Here is a 25,240-nt window from a genome sequence, read left to right as displayed (position 1 = left end):
TTATTACAGGAAATCCCCTAAATTGTATAATACAAGAGGAGTAAGTGGTAAATTAATATTACTAGCAGTCATGAGTCTTCTGCTAGCTGAAAGTACACTCATTTAAGTAAGAGATTAAGAACTCTCCTATGAAGGTAGTAAAGTCTGTGTTATTAGCTGGAAGATAATCCCACTTAAAGCCTGACTGATAAGAGCTCACAGCTGTGAATTATGCTCTGTTCACACATACAGTTGCAGGTTCTGAAAGCCATGTCTCAGTATGCTTCTTCTGGAGAGTGGGCTAGGAGACTTTTTAATACCTTAAGATTGCTGAAGATGGTAACCTCTGTGTCCTATGTACAAATTAATTAGAAATATCTCTAAATTGGCATGTAAAACAAAAAGACAATTATGAAAGTGGATGACAGTGACAAAAACTAAACCATCATATGAGTATAGGGTGGCTGCGTGGTAATATATTCACTGTCTATGTGGCTCAAAGTGGTCAGTATTTCCTGTTTCCTGAAGTAAAACTAGAGAGGTTTTGATGCATTAATGAGAACAAGTTTAGACAGGCTTAAAGGATTCACTTAGAGGATTTAACAAGATTATTCTTCATCTAAAACAAATTAGTATTAGAAACATTAAAACCAGATTCATTTGGTACTGAAATTTCTGAAAACCGTACATAAAAGAATGAAGAAAATGTTTGAAAATACATATTTAACTTCATTTTAACATTTTCTACCTGTCACAGTTCTCAGCATGTGTCCATTAAATAGCTAACATTAAAGCACACCTATATTGTAAGTACTTTTTTGGTTATCCATTCACTTTACTATACTTTCCCTCTACCTGCTTCAAAAGGCTGCCTAAGGCAGCAACACTGGGTTGAAGGGCAGCTGCCAAAGCAGAGTTGTTCACAAGGTCTGCTCACTTAAGCACTTGAGAATTTACAGTGGAGACTGAAGCAGGAAAGCTTTACATCAAGATACCAAAATTGCAGAAAGATGGTGAATTCCATCATCACCCCATCCCACTTATTTGGAAGGTTCCTCCTGCCCCTCCACTCTCTCCCCCTGCTTCCACAGAATTGATTTCAATCATTTCAGGTATTTATGGGAATACTGGCTAAAAACAGTGGGATGCATTAAATGGAAGGACTTTAACAGTTGGGTTTGATTTCTAAATTTCTAAAGCAGGCTTTTACAAATGTATTAAAAGGACAAGTAGAAGTAAGTTCACCTACAAATGCCTTAATTCAACATAAACATAACCATGCATTACGAGTGAAGAGGACACTACTTGGTGGGTTAGATGTGCTGCTGACTGCACAGGAAACAGGAGCAAAGACTGCATCACCACAAAAACCAGGTAGGAAGTGAGCTCTGTCCTTTCAGAGAGGGCAGCATCTTAAAAGAGGAAATGAATGCTAAAAGCAGCACCAATTTTCTTCATTAACTTCCTTACTTAGATGACAATTCTAAGCCTTTATTCTAGGAATTGAAAAACAGTATGCAAACCTAGCATAATATTATGCCTTTTTCTCCCCTAAAAATAACATGAAATACCTGTAACAAGGAATATACTTTTACAGTTTTAAGACTCACAAATTTAGTGACTAAATCTTAATCCATCAGAAACATTACTTTTCTTTTTCCTTACAAACAATTTGTACCTCCCACTGACTTAGGAAGTTCTAACAGACATGGTTGTGTGGAGGAAAGATGTTTTTAGAAGAATCTGAAAATTAGCTCAGAAACTGTTGACTAACAGAAGGAATCATCTTCCTTTTACTTAAATTACATTTTGGATTTTGCACATTAGCAAAACAGTATGTTAAAAATTCAAGTGTTTGCATTTAAAATTGACATGCATGTTGAGCACAACTGGCATTACAACAGTGCCTGTTGAACAGCAACAAAATAATAAAGGCAAGTCTACATAAGAAAAACTCCACCCTCTGACATTTCTTTCCATATTTGGAAGTATCTGTACAGTTCAAAATTATTATACTCATTCCAATTCCAGCTACAGAAGCTAAGTATAATAGCTGGCATTTTTTACTGCCCGAGGAACTCTTTAAATTCCTTCATCACTCCCTTCAATAAGTTTTACTACTTTTGACCTACATAATAGAATAGGCTTATACTTATTTTTGCCTTATTTTGGTTTTGAAGGTATAATTCAAGAGTGTGACAAATTTAATCATGATACCATGATAAAAAGATATTCAATCAGTTTCAGATAGTTAATCTGTACCTAATATACCCTGGAAATGCAGTTCTCCCTGTCCACCACTAGATAGAAGTCTGATCAAGTAAAAACTAAGCAGCGGTTAAAGATAACAGAATAACTGAAAAAAATCTGCAATGCCTATACTGCAATTGCCACTAGACAAAATACTACACATCAAGTGAATTATGGCATGCTTACAAGGGTGTATGAAACTTCCCACCTTCAATTTACATTAATGGGAGGGAGGAAGAATGGAAAGGAAAATACTGTTGCTTGACATGTGAACCAGTTTCTCCTAATGTAATCTAAAGAGTTAGACCTGGCACTTGTGAACATCTTTGTGTTTTTCATTGCTAGAATTCTATTTTCTCTTGTTATGCAATTAATGTGCAATCATATTTTCTGGTGCTTGGCTTGCTAATGTTTGACAAGCCAAAGTAAACTCATCTTTGAAATTAAGCAAGATCTGCAGGCCATTAAGAAAATTCAATTTGGAACTTAGATTGACAGATTTGGATATTTATCTGTGATCAGAGAGAATGAAAAAATAAAATACACTAATACAAACCCATGTCCTGAAGGAGCAATGAAGTATAAACAACACTGCACTCTATTATCTGGCATCTGGCGTCTGTTCACTCGAGATTCTGCATTCAGGTAGTCCTCAAATTTACTGTCAATGTAGTCAATAACTGGCTGCCAGCTGCAGAGATTACATGAATAAAACCCTGTAAGTTACATTATTTACATAAAGAAACCCGGTTTTGCCAAGAAATAGCTGTTCACCATTTCCTCACAGCTTGGTGGGAGTTTTGGGGTTTTTTTTTCCCTTTTAATTTAATTTTTTAAGGTTTTTTTTTTAATTAAGATACTTTGACACTACAATTGACTGACTCTTCAACCTAAAATTGAGTTACATAGTTCTGAAGATACAATGTGTGAGTCCACAGAAAAAAACCTTTCAAACACAATCAGCTTTATTGTAAAAGCATTAATCAGAATTCTTAAGAACAGCAGCTAAAGGAATACTGTTCACTGATCCCATCTTGTGACAGCACAAAAGATGCTTCTGCACACAGCATGTGTAGATAAAGAATCAAATGCACTATTCAGTTTAAGGGGAAAGGCTGGCAGCACTTCAGTCAAGTTATAAAGGTACTTGGAATTACAGTAGTTAGAAGTTTTCAGCTAAATGAAGTGTTTAAAAGTGTTAATATTTTAACTGAATATTGAAGCCTGCATTTCAAAGTATGTCACAAATATATCTCATACACACACAAAACACAATGCAGAATTATCAGAGAACATACAAAGAATGTCTTACCAATTACTATTATCCACAGCATCTCCAAATCCTGGTGTGTCAACTATTGTAAGTAGTAACTGAACACCACCTTCTTTGATTAAAACTTTTGACTGCTCAACCTGTGAAATGAATACAGTAAGATTATTTTTTTTGCAGTTTAGTCATCTTAAACACTGAGAAAAGAATGCAATGAATAAGAAGTCTGACAAAGAGCTGCTAATTTTTCTGCTTCAGAGGTACACTGTGTCTGTGTTTTGTTTATAAAATCACAAAAATTTTACAATAATTAGTATTTTTTTAAAATAAAGGTCATTATTTAAATAAAGTCAGTGATAGAGGAATCCTCTAAGTATATGAGATATCTTAGTATTTAAATTCCTGATGAAACAGGAAAAACCTTAACCAGGCATTAAAATTGATAAAGTTGCAAACTTTGGTCACTTTTGACACTTTTCAAAACTAACCTTCCCCTGAAGCACCTTAGATACTTCTAGTCCGGTTAATATATTTTTAAGAACATATTTATTCTTCAGCTAGCATAATGGTTGGGAATGGAATCACAAAGTGATGGATTCCTATTACAAAAAGAATTATATTGGAAAGTAATACAATCTGGCTGCAATCTGCTGAGCTAGACCTCATGTGACTGTAATGGATTGGGTTCCTGCTAGCTCAAGTCACTGAAGGAAACCAGCCTCAGAAGGCAACTGCATCAGCACAAGGAATGATGCAAGATCTGGGTGTGGGAGTTCATGCCTCCAGTTGTGACCACCCATCCACAGCACAACTCAGGCAGCTCGCAGTGAACATGTCATCAAACTGATTAAGCATGTCATGACAGAGAAGATCTAGGCTAAGCAGCACATGGACTGCCACCCCTTTTCTCTTGATAGTATTTCAGTAATTATTGATATTGCCAATGCCAGATCCATCTGCCTGAGAAAGTCTGTACACCACTGTCCTATCAGTGAGATGCACAGCAGTACGAAATGACAAACTCATGTTGGCTTCTTTCCAATTGCTCAGATGTTTTATCACCCTTTTTTTTCCTGATATCAAAGCAATTCCTATTACATCACTAGTGACACTGTTCTCCAGATATGGATTCAAGAAATCATCCATGTAAGCCATTTATCCAGAATCACACGAGAGCAGGCAGACTCAAGGTGATGCCATCTTGTTGCTCATTGCTTAACATTCCTTAAGCCTCACAAACCCTAACCAGGAAGAGAAAAGGAAGTTCTATTTATATTAAACCCTATCTGGATGGCTTCTTGACCAGTTCAAGGTTTGAGAAATATCATACTAATGCTTCTTAAGATCTTGCACATCCCTAATTGCTATATAAGTGAAAGACTCTCACAGCCACACCTGAACATTGTTGCAAACACTCTACAATCACCGCTTATATATGTGATGCAATGTAAATCCACAAGATAAACTAACACTGCAGAAAGTTGAACTAAATCCCTCTTGCACAAGCGAAACGCTGATTCCAATTCAGAAGGGAATATTCAGAATCACAGAAAACAGTAACTACCTACAAAGAAAGCTTCATATTTAACCCCTGAATATGCAGGTTACTCATTTGTGGAGATCATACTCAAGTGGGATCAGCCTCTTTCGCTGCTAGTTCTCAAAGAGTTAATGGCTACCAGGATACTGATCACACAAGTGTCCAGGTTGGGCTGCACTTCCTGACCACCCAATTCAAACTCCAACATGAACAGGCCTTATTTCAAGGTTAGAAATGTGTAAAAAACCAGGAATTAAAACCAACCAAACGAAACTGTACACACACCAGCCTAAGCTGCCACCTTTCACAAACTATACAACTCTCATTCTTCTAAAAGTGTGCAGCTGAAAGCCATGAGAACCTAGGAATACATGCACCACTTTAGAAATGTATGTTCTAATTATGGTGAGTGCATTTCCCCCCATCCTCAAGAGTTCTATTAAGAAATGTTATTGTACACAATTGATACCAGAACTCAAGACAGTAATCCCCTGCCACAGCCAACTCGGCCAAGAGTTTACTACTCACAAGCTTTAGCACACAGGAGATTAACTTCTGATTCCTTGCGTTCTTTTGGCTATCTTGCATATAGTAACCACACAGACCTCCTATTACCAAGCTCTCTACGAGTGTAAGAAACCCACATCACTTGCAAAATACTAGAGATCATAATGTTAAGAGATGTACTCTTGCCAAGAGCTATGAGGTATCAGCTTTATTCTCCAGCACAAAAATTCCCAGCAAGAACCATTAAATTACTATGGGCTCATGGTGGAATGCTTTTACAAAAGAAGCAATTAATAAAACATTATTTTGAACATATGTTTCTAACAAAGGAAAAGAAAGGTCAGGAGATCCTCAGAAATGTCACGCCAAACATTTCCCCTGATTCTGCATGATTGTAAAATAAAATCTAAGTGTGGCTGAATCTGTGAAGTCACCTTCTGACAAATGGTCTGCAGCAACTGAATCTCTGCAGATAGTACTAATACATTATTGGGTGGTGAGGATTTAATTTTTTTCTTACTTTTCATAAATTCATGTAGGCATCTTGCTATCAGACCAAGTTTTCACAAACCTACAGGACAAGAAACATTAGCTGATAAATTAAGTGACCTACACTTGTGCTGTGGACAATCAGACCGCATTCAGGATATATTGCAAGCAGTAGATTCTACTGGTATGAAACAGTAGATGAAGACCCTGCCACAAAGCCTCTGCAAAGTTGCATTTTTCTAACCTAAATGGATGTGTCCATACATGGTCAAAGCCACAGAAAGCAGCAACATCTGGAAAAGAGCCAGAAAATCCCTGTAAACTAGTGTCATTCACAGTTAAGCATCCAACTGCATACCATCATCTGGTTTACAAGTATTCCCAAGGGATTCATGGAAAACATTAGTTCAAGTATTGGAATTTAAGACTTTTTAAGAAAAGTCTGCTCTGAACAGCCATTTTCCCATGCACTCCAGTCAGCTGGGTCACACAGGCCTCCTTGGCAGTTACTACACCATGTTCATCCCTTGGTGCTTGTTACAGCTCGACTGCTTTTTATTGGATGAAACATGCCTTGCCATCCTGCATTTAAGGCAGTCAGATAATGATCAGAGAAAACACATTTAATACCCTCTCATTTCTGAGTATGTTTACTTTGAATTCATCTGACACCAAATCACTTACTCTTAACCATTTTTCTGCGTTTTCTGAGATAGATGCAAAGGACTCGCCTCACAAAACAACTCCAAATGGTTTTCAAGCCCAAACCACAGTTTGTGTTTATCTACACAAGAGCCTCTTACACAATTCCTGATCAGCAAGTTGTTCCCACCATATAAAAACAGGTGATTATTACAACCAAGATCTGAGGATGCTCAAGCAAGGAGGTTTCTCTCATCCTTACCCTACAAAACCGTTTCAACAATCCTCAACTTAAAAAGGTTTTCACTGGCAAAGAGTACAAATCCAGTAACTCCCACTCCTTATTCTTTAATACTTGACAGGAAACACCTCCACATCATACACCACACACAATTGCTACCACACATGATTTTCAAGCTTGTAGGGGGAAACAATTTTATCCTCACTTACACTGACAATGAAATAAGATCGTTTCAATTTCTTTCTTAAAATGCTACACTGAGTTTTCATTCATCCCAAGGAACTGAAAGCAAAGTTGCATTGCAAGTATACTAAAAAAAAGGTAGTTATTAGATAAAAATACACAGTAGTTTCTAAAGGAGAAGATAGTATTTAAATTTATTTCATTCCCAACATATTATTTTTGAAGTCATGTCAGACCCCAATTCACTATTGAAAATAGTTTTGGTAAGCTCTCGGCCTCAAGTGGAAGTAAGAAGAAAATGCACTGGCTTTTCAGCCTGAGCTCTATTCAAGCCCTTTTTTTCCCCTCTCCAGCTTTACACAGTAAAAAAAAAACAAACAAACAAAAAACATTAAGTGAGGCTTTCTGAAAAGTATGTGCCATTTTCTTAAACCAGTAAATCAATACAAGTCAAACCACCCTTGATGGTCAGAATGAACAACAGATCATCTAATCTTGCCACCTAACAGATGAAAGTACTTAACTCAAATTCCAGAAATTCCACACAGGGTTTCATATTATTTTTTCTTACACTGATGCACCTTAAACTAAAGGGTGGGAGCGAGTTATCTTTGAAAGATGTCTTGGTTTGGGTTTCTTTTCTTGTTAGCTTATGTACGAATTCTTCCAAAGATTTTTCCCAGTTGAAAAACCCAAAAATCTTCCAATGACAGGGAATCCATCCCATAGTTATTTAAACTAAAATTCAATGAACACAACCTGAACTGGTTTAGCTTCTGCTAAACAAAAATGTAATCATCAGTAATGAAATCATGCTACATCACTCTTCCAATAAAAAAAGTAAAAAGTCACCCATCTATTTGGTTTTGCAACAGTCACTGATTGGCTCAGTAATAACTATATTATATGAGAGTTTAACTCTTTGCACACCTCTTCCATCCCACTTAATATATTTTTGAAATGGGTAGGCTCAATCTTTATTCAAAAAATGGTCTGACGCCCCTGATAACAAGCTTTCAAGTCCATTTTGTCAGTCACTATGGTTTTACATTAAACGGACAGAACAGCCTAACAGATATGAGCAGAGATTAGAAACTATTAATATATTGTTAATCAAACTATGGATGTTCAAAAGCTTTCTTCCAATTAAGAAGAATCATATTTTGCAATGAATTAATTTTGTAATAGTATTCAAGCTTTTAATCTTGAGCTAAGTGATAAGCAATGCAATTTAAACTTCTTAATATGGCTACAATAACCAACTTTTCCCTTCTTCTATGGTAATTATTCTGTGTTCTGAAACTGGATTAATAAATATTTTATCCAAAATTCCAACCAAAAAACCCTGAGGTCTCACAAAGCAATAAGGACAGTAGTTTATGGCATTGGAGCTTAATTACTTGATTCCAGGGAGTAAAAAAGCACTCTGTTTTACAGCTTTTGTTTAGCACCTTGCATACCCTCCTGACCCAACACAGGGCTTAATCACTTTATGACAACTCTGCAATTGTCCAGTCACTTCAGCCACAGTTGAATTTTGCAGTTGGAGAAACTCTGTTGGACAACAGCAGCAGCAATGGTGACCACCCTTGGTCCCCACCTGTGCAAAGTTAGATTATTACAACCCATCTTCAAAGTCTTAAGCAAGTGCACATGAAGAGAGATAAGCAGAGCTCATGCATTCTTACTCAGCTCCTCAGCTGTGGAGACAGAAAGTACCTCAGGAACACAATGATTTCCTAAACTACCCATAGCATCAATATTTCTTAGCATTAGTAACTGTTATTTGTAATAATTTTTTTATAACACAGAAAACATGTTCCTGTTCTTGAGAAAAAATATAATTGATCAGTAGCAGATTATTGCACAAAACAAATGGATCAACTTCAGTTTTCCAGTCTTTGACTAAACATTTCAGTTTCATCATGCACTTACAGGAACATCATCTTTGCCTAAGTCTAGTGCCTTAGGCAGCATCACCCTAATCCCTGATGTTTCAGAGTAACAACTTCCAACAGCTAAACAAGGTACCACGAAAGATACAGTCTGCAGAAGACTCACATGTACTTTTATACCCAGGTCCCTGCACTCCTGCCAAATCCTTTAATATTTGATCTAAAAGCCTGCCTTAAACAGACAAGTTTTACTGTACATCTATGTATTTCTATAGATTTACTTACCATTTTAATTAGTAATAAATACTATATTTTCAAAAATTCTGCACATATATGTAACTCCCAGATTTCTACACGCTACAGGTTTGAGAACCTGAAAGTTTTTTCGTTCAGATGCACTGAAAGACACAGTGAATTTCTTAGTGGTTCACATCATGACTGTATCTTGAGATTCAAGTGCTTATGTGACAACTGTGCATCACCTTACATTACTAAACTGCAAGTTACAATATTCAGGCTGTACTTTTTTCCCCAGACATACCTGTACAGTCTTTTTAATTCTGTGTGAAGGACCTGGATACTCTGGGGAATACAATTCTGTTAAGAATAATGAGTTGATTAATGTTGATTTTCCCAGTCCAGATTCACCTAAAAGAAAACAGAACAGTTTCAGTAAAACCAGGAGTATGACACCAAATATAAACATTTAGATCTAAATTTCAAAAGCTCTTTAAACACGGTACCTGAAAACATGTATTGAACTCTAAGACTTTGAGAATCTATCATCTTTTCCAATTTCAAGGAAAACCTTTCAAATCCAACTATCACTGTTGGGCTCTACTGACATTAATTTTTCTGACCATATTAAGTATTATTGAGTACATTCAGCATTTTTATCCATTGCTCCCATTACAACACACAAAGATGATATTACATTAAATTTTATACACAAGCTATCTTTCTGGTATAACTCATGATAATGCCAGAGCAGATTAAGTTGTCTCCTTTATTTCAAATATTATTTATTTGAGAGTCTTTATTATGAGGGAGGGGAAAAAGAAGCGGGGGTGGGAGTGGGGGGGAGAGGGAGAAAGACTGAGATTAGTTGCTATAACTATTAAAGCCACAAGAGATAAAATGAAGTTTCAAACTATGTGGTTTGCCTGGGAACTTTGTTGTTGTTGGGGCACAGAAGGGGGCTGGATTTTATTTGGGGTTTTTTGGTAATTTTTTCATGAGCAGTAAGTCAGCCTTCCTAAAGAATCTGAAGAAACTACAGCAAAACAGCCCACGGCAAAGATCACCCTCCATTTACAGCTCTACAGAGACAAGGGCAAGAATTTCAGATCAACTACTTATTATAGTATTTTAAAAGAAAAGTATTTTGCTTATTTGGTTGTGGGTTGTTTTTTTTTGTGGTTTTTTTTTTTTTTTTTTTTTTTTTTTTTTTTTTGTTAAGAATCTACTTCAACACAACAATTCACAGAGCAAGAGAACTAAGAAAAAGGGTATAAAAAACTGTTGCTTTCTTTCTGTTTAAGTTTCATATGCAGGCTGTCAGTACATTGACCTAAACAGAAACAAAGAGAAATTTGTTTTCAAGCTAACAAATTTGAGGGCAAACTATGTACTTTCACTGACAGAGGAAAATGAGCTGAACCGGACCCATAATTGAAAGGTAAAACTTAACTAAAGCACTAATCACTCCAGCCCCAACAAATATTGTGTTGATTTAGAGACTGAACTGACAAAACTTCCAGCCCTGACTTTAGATAAATGTCCTGGGCTAATGCAAGAGCATTACATAACAGAAAGTAGTTGGGAATTGTCTCCCCTGTAATAGGTATCTGATTTCCTACACGAGCTGGCTCATACACAGCAGCCATCTCGATTACAGTGGTGTAGCACAGAGCGTCTGCAGCACCGAGCAGAGCAATCTCATTAGCTACACTGTAAACGGATTAGCAGCTGATGAAACACTGCAACCAGAGCTCCTGCCGGCTGTCTGCGCTCTCAGTGAAACCCCACCCTCTGGGATGGATGAGCTAACCCGTGCTGCGGGCAGCGCCCGCCCACAGCCAGGCCGATGGGCTGCGGCAGCCAAGGAAAAGAGATACTCAATGTATGGTGTCAAGAGAGCCACGAGCACTAGCCCCACCAGGACAGGTTTATGCAAGCCTGGGATGTGCTTGCTGACATATCAGCTGCCCTGCAGATTTTGCCTTTTTCCATGCTCAGATGTATGAGACACTTATGAACTATGCAGTAAACGCAGTGCCTCCAGGTCGGGTTAAAAAGGACACAGGTTTTCTACCCTGCATTGGCAAGACTGCAAGGGCAGGGTCAGCTGCAGCCGAGAGGCCTCCCCACCAATTCTGCAACAGAAAGAAGCTTCCGAAATGCACAACTTTCTAATCTCATAGATGCATCCCAGTTAAAGCCTAACCTCCATCTCACAACTCTGCTCAAAAGATACATATGATTCCAGCCAAACTGAAGGTTTTTATCCACCCTACTGAAGCCCTCAAGAGGATGGTGCTGATTTTGGAACGTACAATTCATATAGTGATCTTTGCTTTTTAGCTTGACCTTAATCATGCAAAAGGCACCCTACTAGAGTGTTGAAGTAAGATTTGAGCATCAGATTCTACTTCAGTATACAAAAAGGGTTGCCCTTTCTTCTCTCTTCTATTAATTTCAGGTGAAAAACACTGCGAACAACCACTTCTGAAAATGAGTGCCTGTCAAGTTGTCATTGAAATTCAACATATGGAAATAAGATTTTCAGCTTCAAAAGAATGTAATGCAAAAGCAGCAGTTTGCCCTAGGTGGCATGGGCAGCTGTGGCACTCCATACCAAGCAGTCCCTGAGCTGCTGAAGCACTACACCCTGAGAGATCTGAGGTTTGTTCCCCTCCACACCCTTCACCCCTCTCACAGCTGCAAAGATGTGAAAAGAAAGTATGCTAAGGATATTTGTTCTCAAAGGTGCCCAGCATCCTAGATATCCTTACCCACCACGCTAACTTTAATCAGCCAGTGCAGATTATAACAGTTTAGACTGCTTATCTGCTACCAGTAATTGAAGTATTACATGTAAGAGTCTGCATCAGTGCACCAGTCCTGGATGAGGTTGTGCCTTAGATCATGCAAGGGCCAACATCTGCAACAGCAGTAGGAGGCCATAATATCAAATAAAACCGAAACTGTAGGTAAAAACTTTAACTGAAATATTTAATATTGTACTATAGGAAGTCATGCTGCTTCCACTTTTTATTAAAACAAGAGTTTCTCTGATGACTACAGTGAAAGCAGAATTAGAGAGATCAACTGTAATTGAACATTCTAGCAGCCTTTCTGGGCACACTAAAATATTCTGATCTTCATTAGAAATACGGTAAGAATTAAAAAAAAAAAAAAAAAAAGCCAACGCCTCCAAATTCCCCAAACAAACACACACAAAACACCTTTAACTCCACAACCAAACAAAACCTTCTGTCCTTCCCAAAATTACCTAAAAGGATTGCCTACTGGAAAGGCTGGGAAATCAGATTCCACAGATGCAACAGGCTATGACTAACAAAACCACAAGGGAGAAGGGAAAACAAATGAAATTTAATTTGCCTTTACAGAAACAAAAGGATACACCCCAAATAAAATCCATCTTCCCACTTCCAGTAAGCACTTCTGATGAGATTTTGCCCTTTGACCATTGCATGAACTAGCAAAAGGATACGATGTAATAGAACCTTTTCAACAGCAATAACTTCCAATCACTTGATGAATTATGATGCGGTTAGACCTAGGTGCCTAATTTGGAGTGAACAATTTTTAGAAACTTGGTTTCAAAACAAGAAAAACCAAAGGAAACATTTATTTTGAATCCCAAAGTAAAATTATTTCTGGTATCCAGGTATTGCATTTCCTTGCCCTCACTCTCCCACTAAATATTTCATATAGGCTTCAAGTTCTCCTGAATATTGTTCTTTTTCTTCATTATTTTGCGTCTTATTTATCAGCAACTTAGTGTTTCCAAATATAAATATTTTATCAAGCTGTTTTTATAGTCACATTCAAACACATGGAGCTGGGCACTCTTTTTGGTAGAAAATAAGCACATACTTTTGCTAACATACTTTTGTGAATGAAGACCTTTTGTGAGCCCTTACAGGACTAGCAAAGTTTTCAACTCTTCTCAAGTCCACAAATTTCTAAATGGCTGTACAAATAGTAGAACTCTTCTGTACACTTGGGTTTAACAATTACCTCTTGACCATTAGCATCTTTATAAAGATGGCCCATAGCATATCACTTTAAATTAACCTTGGATAGCAAAATTCTTTCTTCCGTGAACAAAACACTGATCAAGTATTTTCCTTTTTTCCTACGCATATAAGACTAGCTGTAACATGAGAAGGGGGACCAAGGAAAAAAAAAAAAATCAACACATTCACTCTCCTCTTTTATATCTCAAGCATATTTCATAAGAGACCACTGGCAACCACTAGGATGGTTTGCAAGCCATGTAAATAGTCTCCAGAATAGTACTAAAGGCAAGTAACTAAAGGAACAAGTAGAAAACTGGAACAATGGTGTGCAATCCATGTGAATGGGGGAAAGCAGTGCTCAGGTAAAAAAATAAGTAGGTAGCTCAACTGAGCTACATAAATCTTTCACCATTTCCAAATCCCTCCCATAAATCAACCAGAAATCCTAATCTGTGATAATCAGTTAGAAAATCTACTCACAGCTAACTTGTTTCTATCAGTTCTTGCTATGACTTTATTGCTACAAAACCCCTCAAACTGCCAGCATCTGCTCTCTGTGATAACAGAAGTGAATTGTTACCCTTAATGATGCTTTTTTCACCGTTCATTGCTGTGGCACATTGAGAATGTGGCATATTTCCAAACTCCTCCAACCTTCCAGCCTCTGCCATTCATACTCAAATATCTATGAGAAAAATGCACAAGAAGTCCAGTCCAACCTAGCTTTCTTCCAGCTTTATTTGTAACTTCTGGTGGAGACCGCAGTTTTCTCATTCATATATTGTCCATCTCAATAAAGCATCACACTACATCTTCTAGATGCCACACCATTTTGAAAATCCAGGATTGGTTTTCTTCCGTATTTTTAGGATCTTGTTTTCTAACCTCAAGCCCCCCAAAAAGCATGACTTGCATTCTTAGATTTATTACCTCATGTGAGAGCTCAATAAACATACCAAACAATCAAGGTGAGTAACCAATCTTGAACATTCTCAGCATGCTCTGCATGACTTCCTACCTCTTCATTATAAGTTACTCTTGCAGAAATCACCAGAAGTTTTCTTCTCTTCACTAACAATTACTTGGCTATCTACCAGAGAAACAGTATTTCATGCTTATGCCCTGTGACAGTCAACTGCACCACTGGGAACATGACCACAAGTGCACTTAAGAATTTCAAATTGCTTTCCCAAGCTCCAGGTGGGACTACAAGACTGCCAAGGAACCACACACCAGGCAAGAAAAATGCTATGCAGCACTGGAAACAAAGACTTCAGTTAAATAGCTTAAAGTGATTTGCTTTGTGTATCATCACCAAAAAGATGGCCTAGTCTCTCTGTCACTGTCTCTATTAACCAGACACAGCAAGAACTGCAGATTCAAAAGATGCATGAACTGCTAATTCTGATGCCTGAGAGAAGGTGACTCATCCCAGTGGGACTTGCAGCTCATTAGAGACAAGCCACCAGTAAGTCCTGTGGTAACCAGGTTTCTACAAATTGCACGGGGTTTTTGGAAGCTTCCACTGCATTTTAAGTAGACATCTGTATTTGGAGCTCCTTGATACAGTCATGCATAAGCTGCAGTTGCTTCACTGCTTTTTCAGAATGAAGATATCCAACAATGTGTTTCTTCTGTGATGAAGTGCATTTGATAGCACATTTCATAGCCACAGAGAATTACAAGGGGATCAAGCTCAACAGAAAAATGCTGTACTTCTTCACAACCTATTTATACAGAATGTTTACATCAAAGCATATTTTATTTTTAGCTGGTGAGCGAGTTTTTTCATGGAATTTTTCCATTTTATGAATTCTAATTATTGTGACAGTTTTTGCGTAAAACATAATCCTGTTAGTTTGATGCTGGTGACTCAAAGAAGGGTAAAAAGCTTGTCAAAAGACATAAAAAAATGCATTTCATCTTCTTTCATCCTTGTTCAATTCACAGTTTATGTGCATGACAGCACCTGCAGCTTTATGCAAATGTGTAAAGGCTTTGACAGCACTAACATGCAGGTTTTTGCTTTTATACAGAAGGGAAGCTACATGAATAATCAGAGAGCCTGAACTACAGCAAGTGCTATGATGGAACCGTCCTCTTGCTGAGGGGGAATGATGCTCTGCCATGTCATTATAGACAACCACAAAAATGGAGACTACAAGATGCTTTTAATTTCAAGTCTGATTTTAGAAACTCTTCTAAAAGCTAGTTCCTGTCTTCAGTGCTCTACAAAATACAAACTAACATTCCAATAAACACTTAAGAACGTCCAAATGAAACCCATCAGGAGGAGGATGGGAGCAGGACCATGCTGCTGCTACATATCTACTTTTCTGTTTAGGGTGGTGTCATGTGAAATCTTGCAAGTGATCAACTTTGTCTTTTAGAGACATTTATAAGCAGAAGAAACTCAAAGCTCTACCATTTCACAACTTGAATGTGAAGCATAAATTATGGAAGCAACATATGTTAGAGCCACAAAGATGCTCCTAGCAAAACAGAACAACAGGGAAGTCTAGCAGCAATAAATTGATTTCTGCCTGTCAGCAACTGCATCAACAGCAACATAATTTCAGCATTCAGGATACAGGAAGACAATTTAATCAATTTTCTTAGAGTAGAATTTTAAGTGCAGTAACTGAGGGCAGACTCTTGGTATATTGTTGTCACAGACAACATTTAAATAATTCAGAAAAGCCATTAGCAGGGATGGGAAATACCTCAGAAGACTATTGCAACAGATTCTACACAGGATTTTCCAAACAGTATTGTTTCCTCACAAAGCAGAAGCAGTTTTAGCTTTCTATAACTGACAGATTAAAATTGTCATGAAACAATGGTTTAACTTCACAGGTGAAATTTTGGCTACTGCCAAGAGAAATGGTCCCCTATTGCCAGCCCAACTCTTGCACTAGAATTCACAATGCAGCGTATGTGAGGCAAGATGTGATCCAGCAAACTAGGGCACAGAGGGCTTCAGGATGGGAAAATGAGGGGGAGATGATACCAGACAGAGGAGCTAAGTCAAATACTCTCCCCTCTTTTTGGAAACAAGAATAAAAATCTGCATTTAAAACTAGATCTCTTCTGTGTCACAAAAGAATCACCAACAATTCACAAGTCAAAGAATTTGTGGCACTTCCTGAAGAAAGTGGTATTTCCTCCAACTGCATATACAGGCTTTGCTGCTGATAAACAGTGTGTCTGTAAAATAGCCATTTAAAATAGGACATATTATCTAATTTAACATGAGGCATGGGAAGCAATCTTTCAGCGTTTTGGACAACAACCTGCAGTTCAGTAAAACCAAGGAACCAAAACCACAAGTTTCTCTTACTTTTAGTTCTTTAACATTACTGCAGATGACAACAACAGTCCATGGCATTGGTCCACTCCTATCTAGTACCAAGAACAGCTGAAATGCAACAATCTGAGCTTCAGAATTACAAGCCCACCATTAGCAACAACAGTCCAGGCTCACCAAAGTTTACCTTGCCATGTTTTCTGTGTTAGATGAAATAAAACTCCTATATCTGATTAAGCTGTAGTCATACTGCAGTGCAGCTTTAGAGATATACAAGCAACAAGAAGTTGTCAAAATTGACCTACATAGAAAATCTGAACGCACAAGCTCTGGGTGAAGTAACTGGGTTAAAGAATTCAACTGGAAATGACAGAAGCTGCAGAGTTCCGGGACAAATCTTCTGTGGTGAAACCTCATAACCAGAATATACCTTCAATTTTCACAGGCTCTGACAAAGCCAAAATAAAAGCCTTCACAAGAAAAAAAAATTATTGCTTCAAAAATCAAAGCAAGAGGAACAGAAACTGTTGTGAAAAATGATAAAGCAGGATGTTCTTTTTAAGGCAAGAAAGCAAACATCTGAGACACCACTGCTTGGTCTGAAAGAATTATACATCCAGAGAAAGCTGCAGAGCTGGACTTAATCTCTGGAGGCAAATACAGGGATAAAGAGAATTGAATTCCCTGATTATATGCATTATTAAAAAAAAAAAAAAAAGAAGAGGGAAAGATTAATAGGGACATGAAATTTGTCATCTCTACACACTACTGCTGACAGCCAATTGTACAGCATTTCAGTACATAATTGCTAACATTTGCTGACTAAAGAATGAAAGGTATATTAATGAACAGAGGTGGCAGATTAGTCACAGTAGGCCCTTTCATTACTTGGACAGAAACAAAACTGACACAGCTGTCAAAATGCTAATGAAAAAATAAGAGTGATAGGGTTTACTTAATATTTAAGATTAAAACACTTGGTACAGATTACAGGGTCAACATCTCAGGCAGTGAGGCATGCATGCAACTCAAGAACCTCTACACATCAACCCGAGAAAAAGGAGAGAAAGGTGAAGCACTTTAGGTGGCATCTTCCTCAAAAAGCCACCCAACTGATACATATAAGGCATGAGCATCACAGAACATTTTAGGGCAAAAAACAAAATTATTTTTATTTACTCTACAGAAGAGTACAAAGAGCACTTAGATGACTTACTCAACACTTCATCAGCTCTTCCCTTGAAAATTTACACTAGAACAGAATAAAAGCTACTGGAAGTATATTGAGTGCTCTCAAAATATCCCAAATGGAACACTGTGCTATTTAAGCAAAACCACAAAACTTTGTCAGAGGACTTAACTTAGAACATTTCTTATGGTAGTAGAAATTTCTTTCGGTACCTTATACCTTCCCTCTTTAATATCCTTGTGAGCACTTTCTATAGCAGGAAACTACATTACAACAAACCCCTTAACTGGCCCAAGTGGAAAGAGGAAGATACAGATAGCTAGACAGAAATCTGAAAATTCACCCCAGTGATATGATTTTTGTGGCAATAAGGAACCAGAAATTAGAGCAATGTTGCTTGCAAGTCAAGATAATTCTGCTTCTTTGGGCTGGTGTTAGCCAGCCAAGGAGCAAAAGTACCACAGAGATGTGCTCTCCTGGATACACCGCTGCCACTTTTAAGCAACCTTGGCAAAATGTGCTTTTGTTTCCATAAGACAGCCTCCTCTGGAATTGTAAAAAACAGTATTTCAGCTCTAAAAAAGGGGGAGGAAAATTGGAATAAGCTTATGTTTTCAAGACTACACCCTTTTTAATATGGTAACAACATTTTGCTTAAGTGCTAAGCCATTGTTCCCGAATTGCTGTCACCACTGTTGAATTTTCTAATAGTGACTTAGAAGAAAACTGAGCTGCTTTTGTAGTCAACAGAAGCATCCTTTTACAAAGTGGAAAGGAAAATGGACAGGTCTGATAAGGTCATAACCTAAGACCTGTCTGGAGTGCTTGCTATGTTTTGCAGTGGATAAGTCTGAAGGACAGACACAGGAGGTGGACCAGGACTCCTGGAATTCTTGTCAGCTATAGAGGACACAGCCCAGAGCCAAGGATACTGAATCTGGTAAGTCATAGGCTTGTCCTTTACAGAAGGTGAGAATGATACACAATGAGTTTAGTTAAGAAGTACAAAACATAATTCTAAAAATATTTTTTCACATAAATTCTAAAATCATTCAGCCAAATATAATGCACCCCCCCCCCCGCCCAAAATATCTAAGTAAATGAAAATCTGACATGCTCTTTTCTGTCTCAATGTCTGCTGAGTTGCAGTTATTGTTTTCTGCTCTGCTTGGCACTGATGTAGTAGAAAAGTGGTGAACAAATACTTGTTAGTAGTCAACTTCCTTTAAGTTAGCAACTTCATATATATTCCACACTTTTACCAGCAGTGTATGTCTCCAAGACCTAAAAAATAAAGAAATCTTGCAATTTCTTCTCCACCACAATGCAGTGGTATCCCTCTAAATTAACCTTTTTAATACAAAACCATCACAGTTACAACTCATCTTTTATTTCAATATTTATGCTACACTAAGGCTGAATTTCACAGTGGATTTCCAAGTTATTTGCCTCTATAGGGCTAGAAGGACATGAAACAATCTACTAATTGCTATATTCCTTAAATCAGAATACAAGGATACCACCTTTGCAGTACTATGCATTTTTGTTTTATCTAAACTTCAAAATCTGAATTGAAGACATCTAATGTTGCACTCCCATAATAAAAATCTTCCCACACCTCATGTGCCATCTTCAAAAATTTATCTGAGCAATTATCATATTCCTAATCAAGTTTTTTGTCCTAAATGATATATCAGATACATATTTCTCCTGAAACAGTCATTTTAGTAATGAAACTTAAAAAAAAAAAAAAGGAAATGAAGTTAAACTTCAGAACTTCAGTGATGCATGGAAGTCCAAGTGAGATAGACCTGATTAACATGTAGTTATTTATTGACAGTTTATATGTGAAATCTACTCATTTGGGAGCCATCTGAAAATGCATACTACTAGGATTTCCATACTCCACAAATGTTTCATTAGGAAACACATATCCTGATTTGGAAACACACAACTAATTTAAAGCCAAGACTGCACTATGCTAAAGGATGCGTCATTTACAAACATTTAAGTTGCACTTTTAAAACCAAGAACAAATATTTGCCTTCACGCTACACCACACCCGACAGCAGCTGAAACAACCAGTGCTTAAAAGAACTGTCAACTGGAAAGCACATTGCCAAAGTAAAGAGTTATGTACATCCACTAATATCAGCTGATCTGACACATGACTTAAGCTGAGTAGTGCTACAGGTTGTGCGTGCTCTTCCCTTGAGCTCTCAAAAATTTTAGATGCATATAGAATTCCCAAAATACAGTTTTTAAGCATTTATCTAGGAATATTTTCATTCCACCCTACAAGACAGACTTATGTATAGCCTCATTTAGTATTTTTGGTAAAAAGTTATCCATAGGATAAGCTGCTCTTTCAATTAGAGAAATAAAAATTTTCAAGGAAAAATATCTCAGACATAAACACAGATCCTTTGTTACAACCACAGCATTACATAATGCTCAAGATTTTTAGTCAAAACAGTAGTTCAATCCAACCAAGGCTCCATTTGACAACTTTCTGAAACAAATGCCTCACAACTGTCAGATCAACCAGTACTGCAACCGAAAAAAAATTTCAATCCCAGCCTCCAAGCCATTCCTCTTTTGTGCTGACACAAGATATTCCTTTGCTGTGCTGCAAGCAGACTGAAGACTACCCTTTCTTGCAGCTCCCAGAAAACAGTCCAGCTGGATTTGCACACTAATCCAATTCAGGCCAAGTGCTATTAGTTCTTCCAGCAGAAGCACAGACTTAGGCCAGGTTAAAATCTGAACTTCAGCCTAGAGGAACAGCTGCTGTTGCTGGATCAGAGTTTTTCTAATTAAACCAGAAGGACACTTTATAAACGCCACTGAGGATATTATGGTTTTTCAAGTACTTAAAAATTATGAAGAATCATTTCCATTCTCTTACTCATGACGCTGACACCCTCTACATCAACTAAATTTTCCCATCCAAGCATCTTTAAAGGGTTGTTCACTACATTAATAAACAGCATTAAAAGAGAATTCCAGCACCTGTAAAAAACATCAGGGACTTAGGGGGAAAAAAAAGCTCTACAAAAAAACTAGTGAAAAGGAGGCTGACCACATATGGAATGCACACAGTGTAACTTTTCCCCCATTCACTTTGTTCTGTTTTTCATTAAACAAGCAAATCTTTTATGTTTTGGGTTGTATTTTTGTGAGTTTGTTTGTTTTGTGTGTGCTTGTATTTTTTTGTGTTAGTGTTTTGGTTTTGTAGGGTTTTTTTGCAATGGAAAGTACTCAATTCTCATTTTCCTAAAAGTCACCATAACCTGGTCTAGGAAAAGCAGCTGACAAGCACATGATATTTAAATGAAAATATGCATTCAGGTTTTATAGGTTTTAAAGACGTGCAATTATTAGAAAGCTAAAAGAAAATGAGAAGAACATGGACCTTGAAATAAACAAGTCTAATAGTGAGCCGAGTGCCGCAACATAAAAGTATTTTTCTTTCTGCACAGTTTTATCCATTAACATCTGTGATGCTCATCATCCTTGGCCACGTTCTGAGGGGAAACCTCTCAAAGGACCCAGCAGTCTTGGAGACAGCACTTCTTATTTTCCAGTGGTAACTTTATGCTGGTCCCATTACAGATCTACCAATATTAAAGTGATCGAAGGAAGCCTAGAGAAAAAGACAGTTTGCCACCATCACACTGGTTGGTGGAAAAAACAGCCATGTCAAAGAAATCCACTGGAACTGATATGAAGGAAGGAGAAAAAAAAAAAAAAAAAAAAGAGCAGCCAGATGATGTATAGAACTCCAAAACAGAGTTGTATCTAAGGCACTGACTGACAAGGAATTTCCACTGATTCTACTACTTTTCAAAAGAAAGATCCAAGTCTGGGTTTTTCCCAGCCATTTCCAAATGCTATGACTAGTAGTATAACAGCCTTATAAAAAGAGGGAGTAATAGAGGGACTTTTACCATTTCAATAATATCAGTTATTGTTCAAACTTACCATGATGAAAAAGCAGGGTGTTTTTTTGTACTTGAATACCTATAGTGTTATTGGGAACTCCATTCTCAAAAGTACAAGCAAACAACAGCCAAGTCAGCACCACAAAAATGAAGATGTAACTAAGCAGCCTAAAGGATAGGGAATTAAAAGGATGAAGCCAGCAGATTCAGTCATTATGCTGCACTGTAAGGTGTCTCAAACATCAGTGCCCATCCAAAGGCAAACCAGCATGCAGGCGAACACCAGAATCAACAGAAAACCTGAGGCTGGAATGAGGAGAACTGTAGGAGAGAAATTGGCTAAGTGTTCAAAAAGTAAAACATAGTTTCAATAAAACTGAAAAATAAACTGCTAACTCTATCTGAAAACAGCAGTTACACACAGGCAGCCCAAATCTATGCTGCTTCTGAACAAGACTTCTCAACAGTGAAGCGCCTAAGTCAGGTAAGAGAAAAAAACAAGGACAGAGTCCCAAATAAAGGACAATACTGGGAGATCAGCACCAGCTACCCCAGCATCCAGTTATATGCTGCAGTGAAACAGTCCTGCAGAAAAATCAATTAGAAAGCTGTGGAAAATGGTTCTAGGCAAGATTCAAACTTCAGCAAAAATATGCAGCACTGTGAGCTGTGTCACAGTGTACATCAATAAGCCCTCTGCTGCCAATAGCATTCTTTCCAAAAATAAATTCACCATAAGCAACCACAACAAACTTCCTCTTTCTATAATGTGTTTCAAGTCAACTACTTTTTACAGTTTTATCTTAATTCTTCTATTCTGTAAAATAAAGACCACGGTTGCCACTATCACTCCATCAAAACATGATCTTTTCTTCCAAATTTCTATTAGGATTATTTTTTTCCTCCCCACTCATCTGTAATACTGCTTCATTTGAATTATGGGCCTAAATTGCTCCAGAACTAATTCAGGTACTGAAGTTACCAACAGAAATTAGTTGTAACTGGACCCAACTTGCTACTTGTACACCAGAGTTACATTTCACAATATGTTCTACTATTGCTTTCAACCATACCAGAAAATTCAAAAAGAAGTAAAAATTATCCTTCTCTGTAAGTTGACTGTCCAGTTACTGGAAAAGGAGTATCCAGGGGGTCCCTAGTTCCCTGCAAAAAGAATATGAGATGTGTATTCCTGTCCTCCTCATCATGACCACAAATTGTGCCTTTTCTGTTGCTTGAAACAATCCTGATTGATTGGATGCAAAATTGGCATATTTCTACATCAAAATTTCTCCTAAAACACCCAGCTCTGATTCTGAAAGGACCATTTAAAAGATAAACAATGAAGATTTAAATGGAAACGTTTCTTGACAACTAAAGTACTTCAACTACCACTCCTGAAGTCCTTGTACCAAGTGTACTAAAGGTACTCCGACAAAATACACATTCCCAGGCTGGGTATTTTGGGTTTGCTTTTTCTTGGTGGGAGGGATGAACAGTGTTTTTTTAACTTGAAAAGCATCGTGTCAATGATTAAAAGAGGTAATTACCATGACTGGGGGAAACCACAAAGTGACCGGGATGGCATCTTTCAGTACCAAAGTATGTCTTTTTAAAACTTCATATTTAAGTATAAATAGCCCACAAAGAGCTACATTAAGAACTCTAATGTAATAAACAACAATGATGTCTGCAGCACAGGAAGAAACAGAAAAGCCATTTTCTGCTATAGTGACTCTGATACAAGACACTCTTTTAGCATTAAATTTGTTATTTCAAATCAGGTCAGATCTGCTCCAAGCTACATTAATTTCACAGCATTTGTACAGCAGCACAAAAAAAAAACTGATCACATTTTAAATACCAATACATTTTGCTGTCGGAATCAATTTCCTTCTCTTAAAGATCATTGTGACTATAGGCCTTTACTTGACAAGTATTTGTAAGCTCCTCAAGTCTACTACAGACACATCACACCTGGGTTCCTGCATCCATCTTCATGCTTACTCAATCATCCTGAAATGTCACAAACGGGACCAAATTTGGGTTGGGAGAATCACCATCTAAGGAAACAAAACTATCTGCTAATCTCCTCACTAGGAAAAATAAATGCAGCAAACCCATAGCAAACCTTTAAGTGTTACCTCTTTATGCTAAGCATCTTGACATTTATTGAATTAAGATGAACAAGCTTGAAGCTTTTACCAATGAGAAGTTTGCAACACTTGACAAAGCAATCTATCAATAAAATGAAGTCAGAATTGCTTTGGCTAATTCAATCTAACTCGAAATGTTAAAGTTATAGCTTACACCATGCATGTTAAACATGTTATGGGCTTTTATGGTTTCTCTGAGTTTTTACATATAAAAATCCCTCAGACTTCTAAAGCTTTGTACTAGACACTTTGCTTCCTTTTATCCTTTCAAAGAAATCAGCCTCACCTAACAGAAAATATGAACTACTTCCTGCATACAAGAAAAGCCAAACACTGCAGAATTTGCATAAAAAGTTGTACTACAGGAACTAAGACTTTACTACTACACCTAAGGCCACACTTACACTTTTACTGGAAACAGCTATGCTCAGAAAAATTGCCCTCATTTGTAAGCAGTTATTATGGGCTTAATTGCAAGCATAGACTTATAAAAAGGTTTATAAATTCTATTATTGCACACATTGTTCCACAACTGGCAAAACCAAGTTTGGTTCTCTAGACACCAGTGGCCATTCCCTCCTACCAGGCAGTCAGCACAGGTTCCTCTTTTAGCCCTCCTGACTCTTTCTCTTCCTGGATGAAATCCTCAAGGCAGTTGAGCTGAATGCTCATCAGTAAATGGACTCTATTACCTGTAACACTTGACAGGACCTTCTGATTTAGTATTTTTTTCTGAAGAAATCGAATTCACATGCTGCCAGACTGCCCCATGATATGAATGAAAGCCCAGTGAATGGAACAAATGGGAGATCTACTTAAAAATAAATTTAAATTGTAGCTAAAACTGAATTGCACATGCAACCAGCTAGGTAGGACACAAGTGAGACTTGCTAGCCAGTAACATTTGTGCTAGCTAATTGTCCAACTAACACCAAATGTAGAATAGAAAAAGCTTATTTATATTCTCTCCCAGGGAGAGAAAGTCACACAACTCTACAAAAAATGTATAGTAACAGCAACTATATAATTATGTGACATTTCCAGTCTTAAGCACTTTTTTAAATACTCAGAGAGTCATCAAGAGGTGGTAGAATAAAAAGGATCTGAGAACAGGTAGCTTGATCACTGTGACTTCCATCCTCAAGGAGTAACAAGTATTCTAGTACCAGGCAAAAGGTACAGGGAGAAAACAGCACCAATACTTCATACAAACATCTATAATCCTGAATTAAGCTATCAAAGCAGTAATTTTAAAACCTGAATGCAGAATACTTCCCCAGACGTTTGGCATGATCACTGTTACTGGCCTCAGTTATCTCAGAGTTTTTTTGCAGATAAAGTATCTAATTATAGGAGTATAATTTATATTCCACCCAGAAA

The 25,240-nt window shown here is 37.4% G+C and overlaps 1 protein-coding gene across 2 annotated transcripts in view; it reads right to left on the bottom strand.

Moving 5' to 3' along the window:
• SEPTIN7 (septin 7) overlaps positions 1-25,240 on the bottom strand; it is a 58,596-nt gene that overhangs the window by 17,270 nt on the left and 16,086 nt on the right. For both annotated transcript variants that reach the window (XM_083880714.1, XM_083880715.1), the window contains exons 2-4: positions 9,538-9,644; positions 3,542-3,642; positions 2,786-2,920 (exon numbers count right to left, since the gene is read on the bottom strand). In XM_083880714.1, coding sequence (XP_083736840.1) covers positions 2,786-2,920; positions 3,542-3,642; positions 9,538-9,644 — 343 coding nt within the window. The remainder of the gene's footprint in view (positions 1-2,785; positions 2,921-3,541; positions 3,643-9,537; positions 9,645-25,240) is intronic.

This window comes from Zosterops lateralis (assembly GCF_965231275.1).
Source record: "Zosterops lateralis genome assembly, chromosome: 1".
NCBI classification, from domain to species: Eukaryota; Metazoa; Chordata; class Aves; order Passeriformes; family Zosteropidae; genus Zosterops; species Zosterops lateralis.
This window is presented reverse-complemented; position numbering and strand designations above follow the sequence as displayed.